Source organism: Solanum verrucosum, unplaced genomic scaffold (assembly GCF_900185275.1).
Source record: "Solanum verrucosum unplaced genomic scaffold, falcon-dt-bn FXZP01000023.1, whole genome shotgun sequence".
Lineage (NCBI taxonomy): Eukaryota > Viridiplantae > Streptophyta > Magnoliopsida > Solanales > Solanaceae > Solanum > Solanum verrucosum.
The window spans coordinates 937,049-956,794 of record NW_026019842.1 but is presented as its reverse complement, the minus strand read 5'-3'; the positions used below and the strand labels follow the sequence as shown (position 1 = coordinate 956,794).

At 34.9% G+C, this 19,746-nt stretch overlaps 1 protein-coding gene across 2 annotated transcripts; it reads left to right on the top strand.

Moving 5' to 3' along the window:
* Nucleotides 1-440: 440 nt before the first annotated feature.
* LOC125816283 (mitochondrial uncoupling protein 1-like) lies at nt 441-17,783 on the top strand. 2 transcript variants are annotated; one of them, XM_049495880.1, is made up of 9 exons: nt 441-525; nt 605-811; nt 888-966; nt 1,046-1,173; nt 1,250-1,348; nt 1,444-1,548; nt 9,089-9,156; nt 10,081-10,167; nt 17,264-17,783. In XM_049495880.1, the coding sequence occupies exons 1-8, from the start codon at nt 454-456 to the stop codon at nt 10,127-10,129; spliced, it is 807 nt and encodes a 268-aa protein (XP_049351837.1). In that variant the 5' UTR covers nt 441-453; the 3' UTR covers nt 10,130-10,167; nt 17,264-17,783. The 2 variants fall into 2 exon arrangements, with proteins under 2 accessions (XP_049351837.1, XP_049351831.1); XM_049495874.1 differs by having other exon boundaries at nt 9,089-9,163.
* Nucleotides 17,784-19,746: the final 1,963 nt, after the last annotated feature.

The window sequence follows — 19,746 nt, the reverse complement described above, 5'->3', positions numbered from 1 at the left end:
AGGGGCTACCTTGGGTCGTGACATACCCTAACTTCATTGTACCTCAAGAAAAATAATAGGTCTTCATTCTTCTCCCTATTTTCTTCTTCTTATTATTTTATAGGTTCATGAAAACAAATTTTGAGGCATTTTTCAAATTTCAATTTACATTTAAAATTTTCATAATAAAAACTGATATTTAAATAAAGTATTTTTCATTTTGAATAATTGTGCTCATCAAACTGCAAATAAAAGAGATTAGTTGATAGTTGAAGAGTCCAATTTTTTTTTTAAAAAAAACCAATTGAAATGTGAGAGAATCTTTGTAGTTGAGCATTAGTATGGGAGTTGTTACTTGAGGTTTCAATTTGGGTAATTGAATCGTATCCTGCCTTTAATTCCCATTTACGTATATATATATATATATATACAGTAATAAATAATATATGTTTTTGTTAATTCAACTTTCTTTCAATGGCATTGGCATCTGAGATCTCAATCGCCGGAATCCTGGCTAGTAGCGCTATCGCTGCTTGTTTTGCGGAGGTATTTTTCTTGCGTCTCTGAAGTGATTGATATTGTTAATTTAGAAGATAACTAGTTGATTAGATCTGTGAATTTGCAGTTGTGTACTTTACCTCTAGACACCGCTAAAGTTAGACTACAGTTACAAAAGAGAGCAGGGGAAGGTTCCGGCAAGTACAGGGGATTATTAGGTACAGTTGCTACAATTGCTAAGGAGGAAGGTTTATTAGCTCTTTGGAAAGGCATTGTACCTGGCTTACATCGACAATGTATATATGGAGGCCTAAGGATTGGGTTATATGAGCCTGTAAGTATTCATTTGTGGAATTTATACTCCTATTTCCTTAAAGAATATAGTAACAGTTTTTGATTCATTACATCAGGTCAAGGCCTTCTTTGCACATACCTATTATGTTGGAGATGGTTCCTTATTCACTAAAGTGTTTGCTGCTCTTGTTACTGGTGAGATAAACTTGATCATCACACTCTTATGATAATTGTATTTATTGACGGTTGACCTCTTCTTTCCAAATTTCCAAAGGTGCAATCGCAATTGCTCTGGCTAATCCAACTGATCTTGTAAAAGTTCGGCTCCAGGCTGAAGGTAAAGCTGGTACACCTAGGCGCTATGATGGTGCTTTCAATGCATACTATACCATAGTGAAACAGGTGATTGAGGATCTAACATGCACAACAAATTTATTCATGCACAATCATTTACATATTTTAGTTGATCAAATTATAGGAAGGGCTGGCAGCTTTGTGGACAGGAATTGTGCCAAATATTGCACGGAATGCTATTATCAATGCTGCTGAACTGGCCAGTTATGATCATCTCAAAGAGGTACATCTAATCATATTTTGATTCACCTGCTGTACCTCGACTACTTTTCTGCAACTATTTCATACACTGCTTCTCTGAAATTATATCATATGCAGATAATTTTAAAACTTCCAGGATTTACAGACACTGTTTTAACTCATCTCATAGCTGGTTTAGGTGCTGGATTCTTTGCAGTTTCTATCGGTTCTCCAGTTGATGTGGTAAAATTCCCTGTTCCTCAATATGTTAAAAGTGTTTTTAAGTGAATTCAAAAAACCAGATTATCTACCTATGGAACCTGCATTTTCTTTTTGGCTTTATCTGTTTTAAATTGTTTGAACCTGCAGTTTCTATTTGGCTCTATCTGTTTTAAATTGTTTTTTCGGAGAAATTACTCTTTTTTCTAATCATGGAAATTCTTATCGTTTTGAGACCAGAAATTTTTGAGATAAGATATAGGAAATGCACTAAAATGTGGCATAGCTGGTGCTTGCATGCCACTATTGTAAAAGAAAAGAAAAGAAGGTTTAGAGGACTGATGTCGCAACTTAATTATCTATACCTTTTCGTTCCAAGCTAGTTACGGTCAGTGTACATATTCTCAATATTCAGTTCGCTCTAGTGGGTCTCAATTTGAGTTTGGTGACTAAAGGATTTATTAATGTTAGACTATGTTTATGTTGATTGTTAACCAACTGCAAGCCTCCGCCTTTATCCGAACGTCGGACCAGCTATGTTTTTTGAAGCTCATATAGGCGGAGTTGATTTAAACCCTTGGGCACTGTTAGTATGGAAGAATAAAAGAAACCATAAAATCCGGTAGAACTGATACAAGTGTTGTGTTGTATATTGCCTAGCTAGATATCAGTGCATTTTATCTTTCAAGCAATTGATTTTAGAAGAAAGTGAATGACCAAGTAAGTTGTAGTTGAGATCATGTAGCTATTACTATCATACTCTTAGGGCTTAGCTATATCTATCATATTTAGTTGCATGTTTGAATTCCATTAGGATCTCGTAAACTATACTGTTAGAATAGAAATATGTACATATACTCCTACTTAGAATAGGAAGAAGAATAGGAATAGGAATCCTAGTTAGAAAAGGATTTCAAGTTCAAAAAAAAAATAGTTAGAAAAGGATTTCAATGTATTGTCTATAAATAGGGTCTCAATGTAACAATTTAGATACACAATTCAATAATATCTTCCCCATATATTTCTCACATGGTATCAGAGCATTGGTGAGAAATTTTAAGTCATCGTGTCAAATTCCGGCGACGACGGTTGGGACTAATTTGTGTCATCTTTCGTTCTGAAGGTGTTGTGCGAAAGACAACACCATCACGAAGCTCGGGAAGCTCAGGCGACCGAACCCCAATCAGATCCACCGAAAAAAAACTCCCCACGCGCCCCCACGCGCTGGTCGGAGGTGGAAGCTTTCCGGCGAGTAAATAGGATGCCCTCATCTTCTCTTCAGAATCAGGTTCCACATTCCATACTGTTTCCTGAGTCACATCTCTATCCTATCACCCCTCGTGTCTTTGGGAGCACATGCTTTGTTCATAACTTAGCCCCAGGGAAAGATAAATTAGCCCCTCGTGCCCTCAAATGTGTCTTTCTTGGTTACTCTCGAGTTCAAAAAGGGTATCGTTGTTATTCACATGATCTTCATCGTTACCTTATGTCCGCTGATGTTACATTCTTTGAGTCTCAGCCTTACTATACGTCTTCTGATCATCCTGATGTTTCTATGGTCTTACCCATACCTCAGGTTTTACCTGTACCAACTTTTGAGGAATCTACGATTACTTCTACATCTTCAGATGTAGTGCCACCACTCCTAACTTATCATCGCCGTCCGCGTCCAGCACTAGTACCAGATGATTCATGTCTTGCGCCAGACCCTGCTCGTACTGCGGACGTGCCTCCTCCTAGCCAACCACTTGCACTTCAAAAAGGTATACGATCCACTCGAAATACTAACCCTCATTATACCTTCTTGAGTTATCATCGTCTATCATCACCCCATTATGCCTTTGTATCATCTTTGTCTTCTATTTCCATTCCTAAGACTACAGGTGAAGCACTTTCTCATTCTGGATGGAGGCAGGCTATGGTTGATGAGATGTTTGCTTTGCATAAGAGTGGTACTTGGGAGCTTGTCTCTCTTCCTGCAGGTAAATCTACTGTTGGTTGTCGTTGGGTTTATGCAGTCAAAATTGGTCCAGACGGTCAGGTTGATCTGCTTAAGGCTCGCCTTGTTGCCAAAGGGTATACTCAGATATTTGGGATAGATTATAGCGACACTTTCGCCCCTGTGGCTAAAATAGCATCTGTCCGTCTTTTTCTATCTATGGTTGTCGTTCGTCATTGGCCTCTTCATCAGTTGGACATTAAGAATGCTTTTTTGCATGGTGATCTTGAGGAGGAAGTCTATATGGAGCAACCACCTAGTTTTGTTGCTCAGGGGGAGTCTAGTAGCCTTGTATGTCGATTGCGTAGGTCACTCTATGGTCTGAAGCAGTCTCCTAAAGCTTGGTTTGGGAAGTTCAGCACAGTTATTCAACAATTTGGCATGACTCGTAGTGGAGCTGATCACTCTGTGTTTTATCGGCATTCTGCACCAAATCAGTGTATCTATTTGGTTGTGTACGTTGATGATATTGTTATCACTGGTAATGATCAAGATGGTATCACCAAATTGAAGCAACATCTCTTTAAGCACTTCCAAACTAAAGACCTTGGCAGATTGAAGTATTTTCTAGGTATTGAGGTTGCTCAGTCTAGATCAGGTATTGTTATTTCTCAACGCAAGTATGCCTTAGACATTCTTGAGGAGACGGGAATGATGGGATGTAGACCTATTGACACTCCTATGGATCCGAATGTTAAACTCCTTCCAGGACAGGGGGAGCCACTTAGTAATCCTGAAAGGTATAGACGGCTCGTTGGAAAATTGAATTATCTCACAGTAACTAGACTTGACATCTCTTTTCCTGTGAGTGTTGTAAGTCAGTTTATGACTTCCCCTTGTAATAGTCATTGGGAAGCAGTTGTTCGAATCTTGCGATATATAAAGTCAGCTCCTGGTAGAGGACTACTCTATGAGGATCAAGGCCATGAGCATATCACTGGATATACAGATGCTGATTGGGCAGGATCACCCTCTGATAGACGTTCGACATCCGGATATTGTGTTTTAGTAGGAGGTAATTTTGTGTCGTGGAAGAGTAAGAAACAAAGTGTGGTTGCTCGATCTAGTGCAGAATCAGAATATCGAGCAATGGCGGCAGCAACTTGTGAGCTAGTCTGGATCAAACAGTTGCTGGGAGAACTAAAATTTGGCGAAATTGATCAGATGGAACTTGTGTATGACAATCAAGCAGCTCTTCATATTGCATCAAATCCAGTGTTTCATGAAAAGACTAAGCACATTGAGATTGACTGTCACTTTGTCAGAGAAAAGATACTCTCAGGAGATATTGTTACGAAATTTGTGAAGTCAAATGATCAGCTTGCAGATATCTTCACCAAGTCCCTCACAAGTCCTCGTACTAATTACATCTGTAACAAGCTAGGTACATATGATTTGTATGCACCAGCTTGAGGGGGAGTGTTAGAATAGAAATATGTACATATACTCCTACTTAGAATAGGAAGAAGAATAGGAATAGGAATCCTAGTTAGAAAAGGATTTCAATGTATTGTCTATAAATAGGGTCTCAATGTAACAATTTAGATACACAATTCAATAATATCTTCCCCATATATTTCTCACACATACCAAAAGTTTTAGTTTGAACCAAAAAGTGGAAATCCCCTTTGGACTGACTTAAAATCCCATCAAGCTTAATTCCATGTTATTGTTGATATTTATGTTATTCTTACTCTTTGTTTTTTGAAAAATGAAGTTCTTGCTGAAATTTTTTAATATGGAGGTATGGAAAGCATCATAGAGAAATTTGAGAAGAAGTTTGCTTTATGGCAGATGCAATACCTTTCTTGAGGGGCAGGCTTACAGACACAAACAATGTCCTAGATAATATTCCCTCACACTACATGTCTCTCGACCCTATGCCAAAAAAGATATAGCTACAGCTAGACACAATTAGAAGGAACTTCCTATGTAAAGGAAACACCAAGTTCCATAAATTCTATTTGGTCAAGTGGCCAAAAGTCACACTCCTCCCTAAGCACCTGGGTGGTTTAGGCATCAAGAACTTGGCTGTCCAAAATAGATGTCTGATTATGAAATGGTTATGGAGGTTCAATAGGGACGTAGCATTATGGAAAAGGTGGTCTCTGAAAAACATGGAATCCAGTCACACTGGTGCACCAAAGTCTCCAGAGCACCATTTGGGGTTGGCCCTTGGAAGTACATTGCTAAACTCTGGGAAGAATTCAACCAGCATCGTAAATACCACGCTGGCTGTGGTTTACATGTTAAGTTCTGGACAGATGGATTGGTAACACCACTCTCCAGAATGATCTAGCTCTCTACTCAATATCAAGCAACCCCAATTCCTTATCTCCCAGAGCAGAGACAACAACACTTGAGCTCCAATCTCCAGAAGACACTTCGAAGACTAGGAACTTGAAGACTTATTTAATATGCTTTCTAGATTGGAGAATTGCATATTCAATGAGCAAGATGCAGACAAAATCAGATATGAAGGAAAGTCAGATGCCAAATATACAGTGAAGGCAGGATATACAACTTTGTGTGCCCAAAATCAAATGGACACTTGGCCATGGAAACTGATCTGGAAAAATTAAAGCATCCCCAAGGTGTTATGTTTTAGCTGGATAGTACTGCATGAGGCCTGGTTGACTCAAGAAAATCTTAGTGGAGGGAAGATAATCACTGTTAAAAGATGCTATGTGTGTAAACAGAACATAAAAACCAATAGACATCTCCTCCAACTGTCATGCCCCAAAATGGATTGTGACGTGGCCGACACCCAGTGCCTATTAGCTTGCACCAAGAGAACCATTATAATGTATTACATACTCAACTCATATCCATGTAACTCAATCATCTAATTATTTTCCATAGTAACCGAAAGAAATGAGAAAAGAGTTCATTTACGATAAAAGTGCATCAAATCATAAACTAGACATAAGTAGAAATGTCATTCACAATTCCATATGAGTATTCATTATACCAACTAAATACAAAGTCTCTATGACACAACATATGAAATGATAAAGTTATGGGGAAATCCTGCACTGTACAAAAATATACAATTAAATAGGTGATCCCACGAGTACATAGGTGCGCTCACCAAAAGGAGAAAGTTGCAGGAACTCTTGTTGTTCGTTGATCACCCTGCATCTGGCCAATCCTAAACCTAAACTTTACATCATTTTAAAAATGATGCCTGTGTATTGGAATACTCAGATATGTGACATAGCCACCACTCGTGGTGGGGAAAGTGTTATACAAATATATATGGAGAATGTAACAAGTGCATGAAAGATATATCATCAGCAATTTAACTCACCAAAAGCATACAAAGGGAACATAACTAGAATCATATAATAGAGGAACCAAGTATATAATTTAATTCATCAAAAGATGTAATGAAGCACACATTACTTTATAACATGTTTAGAATCTTAAAACCATCTCAATTGTGTAGTGTTCCACAGTTTTGATGTCAATGTCTCAAGCCTCATAATCATATGTGATGTATACCTCGGGGTGCCTTCCACGAGCCCAGCATACTCTCCCTGCTAGATAAGCTATGATACATCAGGGACGAAATCCACGGGCCTGATCATCCCCTCGATCGGACAAGCAATGGTACACCGGGGTACAAAACCCACAGGCCCGGGCATCTCCTCGACCCGATGAGGAAATCAATATTAAAGTCTTTTGTAAACATTCTTACTTACTTACTTTTCTTAAGTAATGGCTTTTGGCCGAATCTATTTCATTAAATCAAAATAGGGTAAATCAAATCAATTCATTCATAAACATGTAAAAATAATTGTAACCAACAAGTCACAAGAGATCAGTAAATGATGAAGTGCATCGCACATTAACCCCAATAGTCATAAAGAATCTTTAAGTTTTTTAAATTTTCAAGAACTTAACTATTTAGTCATTTTATCATTTAAATCCCCAACCAAGAGTAGACCATGTCAACTTATCTCGCACGTGCATGGGATCTCATTAGCACTATCATTCAAGTAATGACGTGATTTTTGAAAACATACAAGTAGCTAGAAGCTTGGCATACCTCAAAGTCTCTTTAATCAAGCTAAGAGTCGCTCCAACTGTTTCAAAATACTCCAACAACTTCTATATACATTCATGAACTCGTAATAATCAACAACATATACCAATACCAGTTTAATCAGCAAAGTGTTCTACACTTAGGCTGAATTTTCACAAAATTCATATTCCCTCATTTTAGGTGATGTCTTGGTTAATCACCTAAACAATAATCCAACAATGGCATAACTACATTTATTTGAGCCGTATTAGACAATAAGTCCACCATTTAAACCCAAAGACACTATTGATCATCACTTTCACCAACTTCATACCCTTTATTAATGTCATATTAGGGTTTTGCATTTATGGTCACTCAAACCATTGACCAAGTCAAATAGCGCCTTTTTACCACCATAAATATCCATAAAAAACTCATACTTATCATGTATGTAAGTGTAGAAATCACCTTGAAAAAAACCCAAAATTTCAATTTTAGAGATTATTTGAAGATACTTGATGTTCTTGTAGAAATCTTCCCTAACCAAAGATTATAATGTTGTTCGTATAGATATTAACCAACTCCGACTAACACAAATATTGGACTAAACTTACCTTGATTATTATAAAAATGACCTTAGCCGTCGAACCCTTGAAGAACCATTGTGAGACAGAGCTGGATTCATTTGTCATGGTAAGAAATGAAGAGAGTTTTTTTTGTTTGTTTGTTTGAAAATACCAATAGTTCCCTTTGTTTTGAGACTCACTTAGTGGAAAAAAATTGTCATTTTAAGTCCCCATTTCGTGACCTGAGAATACCTTAGCATTTGAGTTGATTTTTTTTTTGTTGGTAATTCCATATTGTCTTTTGAACATCATTACATTCTCCATCCATGTACCTGGGGATCACGTTATAATGTCCAAAAATATTTTTCTTAATTTTCGTCGCCATTCGGTATAAAAAAAAATATTTTTTACATTTGTTAACACTTAAAGTGTTAAATTTAAATCGAAATTTCAGGGACACTTCACCTACATTGTGCAATGGTTGCTTATATTTGGAACATGTTCATGACAATTTATGCTTAAGATGGGTCATGCCTGACAGTATCAAGGATGTCTACACTGGTTGGATTTCATGGCAAGTTGATAAATCCATCGGAGAAGTCTGGAAAATGATTCCTGCTTGAATTATTTTGGTGTGTTTAGATGAGAGGAACAAAAGATTTTCTGAAGGAATATCAACTCCAAACCATTCCCTTAAGGCTAGATGTCTTTTAGATTTGTTTAGCTGGGATAGTTTATTTCCCGTAGAATCTCATTTGAAGTTGTTGGACTTTGTAAGCTCTTTATCCTTAGCATAGGTCTCAATTCTCGTTGTAACATAGCTATCAATCTCACTCTTTTGTAACTATTTTTCCATATGCATCTTCTTGATGCCATTTATAATACTACTTCATCAAAATATAACTTATAAAAATGTGTTGCTTATTAAATATTTTTTTATGAATGAAAAGGTTTTTGCTTGCTGTCTTTTAGGTCAAATCAAGAATGATGGGAGATTCAGTATACAAGAACACCTTTGATTGTTTTTTCCGAACATTGAAGTACGAGGTAATTTTGTTAAGTCATTTTCTGTTTCAGAACACATGGTCATTTGTCAGCATAACATATTTATTGTAGGTAGAAAAGTATTAGTAAAACGTACTTCAGTAATTTGCGACCTAAAATTGTTTACTGCATATGTAGACACAGAATTGTAGCAAGTCTAACTAATGGTGTTCCTTTCAGTAATTGTATTTTGAAAAGTAATATACGTCCCAAAGTATGAAACAATACTCATGCTTGAAATAGCTGAAAACTTCGAATTTCAGCTTGAACATCACACATAAGATTGTTTTATTTTTATTTGGAGAATCCAGAAGTTGAAGTTGAAAATCACTCATTTGTATTTTTTCCATGCATCTTCTTGATGCTTTTTAGTGAAAGAATCATATTTCATAAAAACTAATCAGAAGTTGAAATGTGCCTCTGCATGCAATGAGAAGTGGATTCCTCCCACTGATCATAAAGAAAAAGAAAGAAAGAAAAAAAGAAGAAAAAAAGTTGCAGGAGTAGGTAGTGAGATAGATAACAAATAGCGGATGACGGATATGACCTATTTTTGTCTAATTGCTAAATAATGTATGAGGAAAAATATTGCTATAGAGGAACTTTTTTTATAACACAGAAAGCAGCTATACAATTAACCAAATATTTACTCCTGTTTCTATCTTCTTTGTATGAATTCCTCCTGTCTAGACCTATGCTTCTTAATCCCTTGGTATATCAACTGGTGTCAATGGGGAGCTCAGAGCAGTGGCCCTTTAGTTACTAATTGACAAACTGCTTGCTGGCGATCCTGTATTCTCAACTTACATTGTGTTGCATCACTGATCTCAAATTTACCCTGATAATATCAAGAAAAGTTGGTTTTCGGATTAGTAGATATTAATATGAAATGCTTATGTAGCTTAACATGGCTAATGCAGGGACCACTTGCTTTTTATAAGGGTTTCCTCCCCAATTTTTTTCGACTAGGATCGTGGAACGTTATCATGTTTTTGACGCTTGAGCAAGTAAGTACAACTCCTACTCTGGGTCTAAAACCATGACTATAGATGTTAAGCATAATACTTACATTCCAATGAGTTTTGAGAAAATAATTTGTCCATCATTGTTATATATGTTGAGCTGAACCAACTCTCATTTAACCAATATACCTCTTTATCGTTTATATAGTTTCTTTTGACCATGGAAGGCAATTATGACAAGAGTAGAGATTGTGCATTGTCGAGTATTTGTGAGGGAACCAACATTTGCATGCTAACTTTTTATGATTTTAGATGATAAAAGAACGGAAAAGTGGTATCAAGATTCAAGAAAAGCGAGAGTATACCCGATAACATTTTTTGTGGTATAAAATGATCGTAAAAGGGTTTAAATTGCCATGAACGTATTGAAAATTGATTTAAAAAAATACCTCCCTTCGACCTAATGAGCCATAATTCCCTTTAACGTTATCTCTAAGCACCAAATTCCCCCTCATTTTAACGGGATATGGAATATGTGGGACTTTTAATTAAACACGTGGCACAATTTATTGGTCCACATGGCAAAAAGACCAGCCCAAAAACAACCCAATCCAATTTAAAAAGACCCATGCCCTTATATACCATAAACCTAACCCCCAATTTCACCATTGGAAACAATCACGCAAAACTCTTGTTCTGCTTTCGTTTCTTCTTTCCAAAGGGATTACCTATTGATTTGATACCATCCATGGCCAATGCCAAGTTATATTGTAGACATTCTTGGATTTTTCTTGTGATATCATAAACTTCACATGTTATACCACTTCTTCATGATGACTTTTTAGCATGTGAATCTTCTTATAGTATTATTGATAAAAATCGGGTAACTTGAATAAAAAGAAGAAAATAATGTAGAAGCAAAAATACAAAGAGTAAAGACAATTTTTAAAAGATATTTGAAATTTGAGAATAAAATTCCTAAATTTCAAGATTAAGTTTAACAACCCTAACTGATCTTCGTATTGAAAATTAGCGGATTAGAACTAATTATGATACAAATAGAGTCAATCAAGAACTAAGATCAAAAGGTAATATAGACCCCTATTTCGACGAAATTAGGTATACGACTAATTACCATCCTTGATTTATGAATAAGAACCAAATATATCAAGTTAAGAATAATCGTACCTCTTAAAAAATTGTTCTTATAAGGTTTTAAGATAAATCTATAGTCACATCACACAAAGGTGTAAAAAAGAGAAATCTCTCAAATAATATTTATCACGTCTAATGAAAAATAACAAAATCCAACCCTAATATAGGAAAAACCCATCACAAATAGCATGAGATTCGAATCCTATTTTATGGAAATAGTAAATACTAAAACCAAACTAGACAACTTTTAAATTAGGAAAGCATGTAAAAAACAATACCAAACTTCTTCCTAAAATTAGCTAAAAAAAAGAAAGGAAAGAGTGGCCAAATTTCCTCCGATTCACATGCCTAATTTCAGCCCTACTTTGGGCATGAATTTCAACCATTTTTGGGGCTTTAACTTTCAGCACTTCGGGGAGCAAATAACCCCCTTGTTGGGCACTCCTTTGGGCTCCATGTGGGCCCTTTCTCTTGGGCTTCATGTGACCCCAATCTTTCTCTTCTTGGACTTGGATCATGAAGTATGTGCTGCACTTAGCCCATTCTCTTTATAATTCTTGGGTTCTTCCACAATAAGCATCTTCTTGATTCCCATTGAAACATATCAACTTTAATGGAGGTATGCTACCATGGATGCTAAAAAATAATTCTTCCTCGAATTTGAATCTTGCAAAATAAGAAGACATGCATTAGTAAACGACATCCATCAATTGATAGCAACAATGGTAGGAAAAGCAAGATAGTGACCACGTGTCCACTTAACCAAATTAAGCCTAGCATGTATAAATACATCCTTATAAAGCATGTGGACATTATCATCTGAGTAGAAAATTCTCTTGCTTATATAAGCACAACCAAATTCCCGTCTAGATGCCTAAGGAAATGATACATGGAACTCCAATTTAGTTCTATCAATAAAGTATTTCAATGGGCATGCAAAAAACGACACAAGATCCCTAAAACATTCATCAAATTGAACACTTTAATGATATAGCCAAGTATCCTTTATTACACCACTCACATATTCTTCCACATAAAAACTATTCATATAAGCACATGAGTTTTCAAGAAGGTTAGAAGAATTTTTGAATTTCAAATAGAATCTCATAATTTCTAAGTAATTACTCTTAAAACAAGGTCCAACAAAGAGTATTTGATCACTAGTATCATAATAGTCATGTATCTCCTATCACTAATTATCACCTTTTTAAGCTCAGAATCATCAAGACTTGAAGAATAATGTCTTCTCCCACGGAAAGAATCATATTTCAACAAGTTGTCACACAAAAACTCATTCAACTCTAGAAGAATAAGAGAGGAGGAATCATCTAACTCTTTCACAAGTCCCCTCCCACAAGCATCATGCCTAATCAAAATGATGTCATGCTCAATTTTAAAAAGGAAAAAATTACTCTTATGCTTGAACTTAGAGGTAATAGTTAATGACTTATTAATTATTATATAGCAAAATATCATCATCCTCAAAATTAATATAATCACAAATATAAGAAATAAAAGTGTAGTCCATTACTTCCAGAAAAAGTTAGGTATTTTAGGAATATCAAGAATATGAATAAACCAATTATAGATATTGTACTTGGTCTTGTTTAGCAAAGGAACACCATCACCTTGTTTTTTCTTGTTCATTAGTGTTAGATCCACATCTGTCTTGTTGGACTTCTTGTCACGAGTCTTATCTTGGACAAATCCAAAATAATTCTCTTTACCTTTATCCTTCTCATCAGCATGCACTTGCGCAATGGGGAATGTAGTTTTGACCATCTTAGATTAAGTTTATCTAATGATGGTTCTTCAATGCAAACTTTCCCATGAGTACCTACAAGAGAGTCGAAACAACTAGAAAAAAAGTAAGAATGTTAGATTTAGTATAAGAAATAGCCTCACTCAAACTCTCTTGTTTTTCTCTCTTTATCTCACGACCTTCCCCTCTTATTTTACTCTCATGGTCATGATCTCACTTTTCTTTTCTCTTGATGTCACTTTTTTCCTCATTTGACATCCCATTCTCTTCACACAACACATCTTCTCCTTTTTCCTCTCTTGGAATGTCAGTATGCACTCCCTTGCTCCTCTTAATCTTTTCTCTCTCATCATCATCTATCCTCTCTAAATTTTTTTATATCCTCGTGAATTTGTGAAAGAGTCAAAGATGCGAGAGCAAATCTCTCCCTATTCATCTTGAGAGAATATTTATTATTTTCTATGTAGTATGAAGCTCCGCTATTAGCATACCATACCATGATTTTCCCATTAAGATATGACAAATTATACATGAGAACAACATCACACCAAACCTTGTCCTCATAACTTCCAACAGTGAACGACAATAACACCCTTTTATTTTCTTTACTCCTTTCCACTTGAAGGGTGCAATAAGCTCAATACAAGGTAAGTTCAATCTCTCAACCATATAAGTGCTAATTAAGTCATATCCAAACTCTGTCATTTCTCATGGCACATAGCTTAGACAACATTTTAACTCTAGTTTGAAAAATAACTCTACCTTGGTCCTCCTCATCCTTGCCAAGTTGTACATTCATTTGGGTCCTCCTTTACTCAACTATGATGGCATCTATCGCACCAAGTCGGACAATATTCATTCGGGACACCTTGGCTAGGTTGTTGTTGTTTTGAGTTCTGGCTTTAGTTTCCTCACCTATTTGAGACATCTCAAGAAAATATCAAAGAAACAAGTATCTCTCAATTTGGCTCCCCGCATCCCCCCTCCCCCCCCCCCCCCCTCTTGATCTTGTACTCTCTTGCCTTTTTTCACTCAAATTACTACCTTGGACTGAATCCTTTAGAGATTATATATAAACCCTACTAGTAACAACCCTTCAGAAGTAAGATGTAGAAAGCAAAATAATTTACCAAAACTCAAACGAATTGGGTGATGAAACAAGAAAAAAAAAACAAATTGTGTTACAAGAATTATTTTCAATTTTTCCCCCTCTTCTTGATTTGACTCTTTGACTTAGGAAACCAAGAATCAAAACAAATCCGGAGTTTCTTAAAACTATCTTAATTCTCAAGTAATTTTTATTTTTTTTTGCTATATATGTAGCTTACCTTTTTTTGGGTAGATCAAGAACCTCCCATGATTATTAAGTTGATAAGAACCACTGTCATTCCACTTCATTAAAATTGAGTTTACTTGAATAAAACAAAAAAATAATACGATTAAAAGACTAAAGACAAAATTTAAAGATATGTGAAAATCGAGAATAAAATCCTCAAATTTCAAGATTAAGTGCTAAGAACTCTAATTGATCTTAATATTCAAATTAGCACATTAAAAACAACTATTGATTCTAATAAAGTCAATTCAAGAAGATCAAAAGGTAATCTAAACCCATATTTCGAAGAAATTAAAGACAATAAATAGTTTGAGACCGATTACCTTCTTTAATTTGTACTAATAAGAACCAAAGATATCAAATTAAGAATTAAGCTTATCTCTTAAAGAATCATTCTTATAGGGTTGTAAGATAAATTTATATCCACCATACAGAATGGTGGAAATGAGATAAACCTCTCAAATAATATTCATCACGTCTAATAAAAAATAACAAAATATCTTTCCCCAAATAACATGAGATCCATCAAATCCTATTTCTATGGAAATAATAAATACTAAAACCAATCTAGGAAACTTTTAAATTAGAAAATTCTAAACTAGGAAAGCATGTAAACATAATACCAAACTTCTTCCTAAAATAAGCTAACAAAATGAAAGGAAAAAGTGGCCAAATTCCCTCCATTTCACACGCCTAATTTCAGCACTACGTTGGGCATGAATTTCAGCCGTTTTAGGGTTTTAACTTTCAACATTTTGGGCATGCAAATAAGCCTCTTGTTGGGCACTCCTTTGGGCTTCTCTTGGGGTCCATGTGACCCCACCAATCTTCCTCCTCTTGGACTTGAACTTGAATCATGAAATACATGTAGCACGTAGTCCATTCTCTTCATAATTCTTGGGTTCTTCTTCCATGATAAGCATCTTCTTGATTTTCCATTGAAACCCATCAAACTTTAATTGAGGTATGCCACCGTGGATACTATCAATCGTACTTCTAGCTGAGGCCATTTTGGTTCACTCATTTCCAGTTGGTACATGAGAAATTTTCTTGTATAAGATGACATCTGAGAGTTAAGTTTATCTGTTCATGGTATATACAAGCATTGGTCTTTTACAATGGGGTCAGGTAGTTTTGGGCTGGGTCTTATAGCCATTAGGATCAATAAATTTGTTCCATGTGTTCAATTAAAAGCTCCACATATTTCCATGTCAGCTTCCGTCAAAACGAGGGGCAATTTTGTGGTTAAAATAACGTGAAGGGCAATTATGGTCCAATAGGTGAAAGTAGAGTATTTTGATCCATTTTCGATACGTTCAGGGAAATTGTGACCCTTTTCTGTAAAATGATTAATACCTTCCTTTGAAAGGAATATGGACACCGTTTTGGTATTGAGCAAAATGGGAAGTTGGACTACTTTTTCAAACAGAGGAAGTAGGATTCAGGAAACTGTTCAATTTTGTTATGTTCCTAGGATGCCACCTAATATTCAATTTTGTTCTGTTTTTGGGCTAGCTTGACTCCACCCATTTGAACATCAAGGGTGTGTTTGGTATGAAAAGAAAATATTTCAATTGAAAATGTTCACCGTGAAAGTATTTCTTTTAAAATGTTCTCCTGCAAAATACATGGCTTTCTTACTTATTGCTTGTGTACTATTATCTCAAAAGTATTTGTGTACAATATAGAAAAATACTATGGGAGGTGAGGGTGGAAGTATAGGGGTAGGGCATGGTGGGCTACTGAAGTGTGGGGATGAGGTGTGCTTATTGTGGAATGTCACTTGTGGAATTTGTTTTCCCTATTTCTATCAGGAAAGTCATTTTCCTCATTTTAAGGAACTTGCTTTTATAGAGAAACATTTTCCAAAAGTTTTGACCAACCAGACATGGAAATATTGAAAAATTTCCTCCATCCCTAAGCACTCTTCGACCTTGAGCTTTAGCTTGACTTCAGCCACGTGAAAATCCAAGTTTGATAGTAATGGAATCCCAAAATAAATATTGAAAAATTTCCTCCATCCCTAAATACTCTTCGACCTTGAGCTCTAGCTTGACTTCAGCCATGTGAAAATCCAAGTTTGATAGTAATGGAATCCCAAAATTAACTGTTCTGCCCTGATTACTTTACTAGCCTCTCTCAGGTTCCTTGGACCATCCTTTCAGATTCCTCCCCCAGTCTGCTTTTCTCTCCCGCCCCCCTTCCCTTCCAGTAGGGCATCTTCTCCCCCATTCCTACCTTGGTAAAGCCACCGTTTCTTTTGTATATATCTTGTTGTGTGTTCATCTGCAGTTTGCACCTTGCAGAACCATGTTATATTACACATGGTTAATTATTTTACTTACATTCTTTTGTTTTATGTGTTAAATTTCTTAATTAAAGGAAAATAGCAGCATGTTTTTGCTTGGATGGAATATGTTGGGGACTTGGGATAACGAATATGTAGATTTGTCTAATGAAGGAAGCCATTACCCAAATGTCGAAAAGTGAAAAGCTAAGCTTCATTGTTCCATGCTAATTATTGACTGGTATTGTGGGAACTAAACTTTGCCTGCATATAACTGGCTGGCCCAAAGTCTTGTGAAAGCGATTCTATTTTTTTCTTGTCATTCACAGTAGAAGCTTCTGTAATTTCTATATGAGGTGATTATTGTGTTGGCATGACGAAAGCCTCTCTTATCAAACAAAAAAGAATAAAGAGCCAATATCATTTTTTTGAAAGGTGTATTTTAACTTTTCAAACTAGAGCTAGGTCTGTTTATGCTGATGACTTAAGTGCCTTGAGGCTGGGACGATTTTGTTAGTCTCATCTAACCTAAACACAAAATAGCAAGTTGATGCACTATTTACCATCCTATTTCTTACGTTGTGTAATATTTCTGTGATAGGTCAAGAGATGGTTGGGATGATAAATAAATTTAATTGGCCATTGAGTGTCTGCCAGCAGAAAGGGATTGAATTTGTGCATCTGCAATTGCTTTCTGAAGAGGTAACAAGTGTGATGTGGTTGTTTCGATCCAGATATCACACAAGTTACACGGGAGTTATACTTATTCAGAGGGTCTTTATTGTGACCAAGGGTTGCCTTTGTCTTTTCTCCAGTTACTAGTGGAAAAAATGGCATGCTATATAAATTTATACATGAAATTTATACTAAACTGCCCTATTATACCTTCTTCTTCTCCTTTTTGGGGGGGCAAAAGACAACTTTTTGAGCTAGTCAATAGCCTGATTTCCTTATTTGTATGTATATACAAGGAAATGTTTTCTTGAATTGAAATAATAATTCTGATTTTGAAGAATCTCCACCAATAACATTGATTTCAACACATGCAAATCCACTTTTGTATTCAAGTCGAAGAAATGTTTGATTCTTATTTAATGTGAAACATCAACTTGATTGAGGCATGACTTTGTAGTACTTGGATGTATACATTTTCAAATTATATGTATATGCAATCAGTGGCGGATCCACGATTTTAATGTTGTGGCTGCTCATTTAGCTACCAATCACAAAATATAAGTGTACAATTTTAACACTTGTCATAAAAAAGACAATCATATTTAAATATGATAGCAAAAAAAATCAATAAAAAACTACAATAAAAATTATTTTGGATTAAAAAAAAGAAGAAAGATACAATTTTTTCTATAAAATTTTGTTTAGGAAAATTCAGCAGAAGACAGTTTGTGAAAGGGAAAAAAAAAGGGGGCATCTTACATAAATTTCACTACTTTAGATCTTAATTATTAGGATTCTCGATAGTTTGTAATATTACTTTTTATACCATATTTTGGTCTCAAGATATATGTATCATTAATGGTGAGATACATGTATCCAACAATTTTTTAAAGCCGAGATACATGATTTGGTAATTTGAATTAAAGAGGGTGTAACTTATTTCTTAATTGAAGGATTACTTGCTGACTAATTAACAACCCAACATATTTACATGATTCTTGAGTATCAACTTTAACAAGTTTTTCTAAAATAACGAAATCATAACCCAGGTAATTTTGTTATTGTACTCTTCATCTTCTTTATCAGTTCCTTTCTTTGTATTTGAAAGTTTTGAGTTTTTATTTTCAAATAGTCAATATCACAATATTGTTGAGGCATTCGGGTTCATGGATTTAAGAAACTGAATACCAAAATTACAGAATTGGTGGAATGCTTTTGAGAGATAATGCAACGTACAATGATCTAGTTGTAGGTATCTCAACTTTAAAAATTGTTGGATACATGCGTCTCGCCATTAATGATAAATGTATCTTGGAGCCTAATTTGTAAAAGTTTATACAATTGAACTTTAGAGAAATATGAACTCTATCTCAAATATATGAATTGGACGTAAAATCAAGATACATTAGAATAATGAAAAAAAAAGTAATTAACCTCTCTGTATACTATCAAGATTTAGTTTTGAATTTGGGACATGTAAATAAGTATTGAGAGGATTAAGGAAGAAAGGAAGATAATGGAGATGTTTGAAGATGGTGGGGGTGAGGGTGAGAGATACAATAGGTAATGGAATTGGGGGAGGGGAAGGATAGATTGAGGCTCAGGGAAAAGAATTTGAATTGATAATTTATCATTAATTAAGGATTTTAAATTTTAAGATAATTATTCAATATCATATTTAAGGAATTTGTATATCTGATTAAATATTTTAAAATATATGGTATAAATATTAAAAGTGGTATTATGCGATTTTTTTTTAAACTAGAGGTAAATTAAGTGTACCTACTAAAGTATGTCTAGTTAAATAGTTTTTCCAAAACACAATCAGCATAGAGAGAAAAAATAAATAATCAGCAAAATAAATAAGTAGAACGAGAAGAGTTGAATTTTAAACCAAAAGTAATGTCCCTAGGGGGAATCGATGTGTGGCATACAACAAAGAAATGACCTTGAGCACTCACCTATAACCATCAGACCAACCAAACCATTTATTTCAAGGATCCTCACCTTTAAATTTTATATGATTCTTCTTAATTTCTACATAAATATATATAGTTTGATACGAAATTAGTGGGTATTCGAGCACTCGAAAAGTACCATGTGAATCCGCCCTTGTATGCAATAAGTATTATGTATACATAACTGTATATATACAAAATTGATTATATGTATCAAAATATATTGAAGTAAGGTAATATATCTATCATTAGTTACACAATATAACTATGTATACTAATAATGTATACATACAAAATATAAGTAATATATACATACTACATTTATCCTGTCACAATCAATGTATACAATAAATTTGAATCAAATAAAAAAAAGATATACATCAATCTTCAACACGCTAAATAAATGTATGCAATGATAATTTGCAATATAGTTTAATGTATATATGTATTC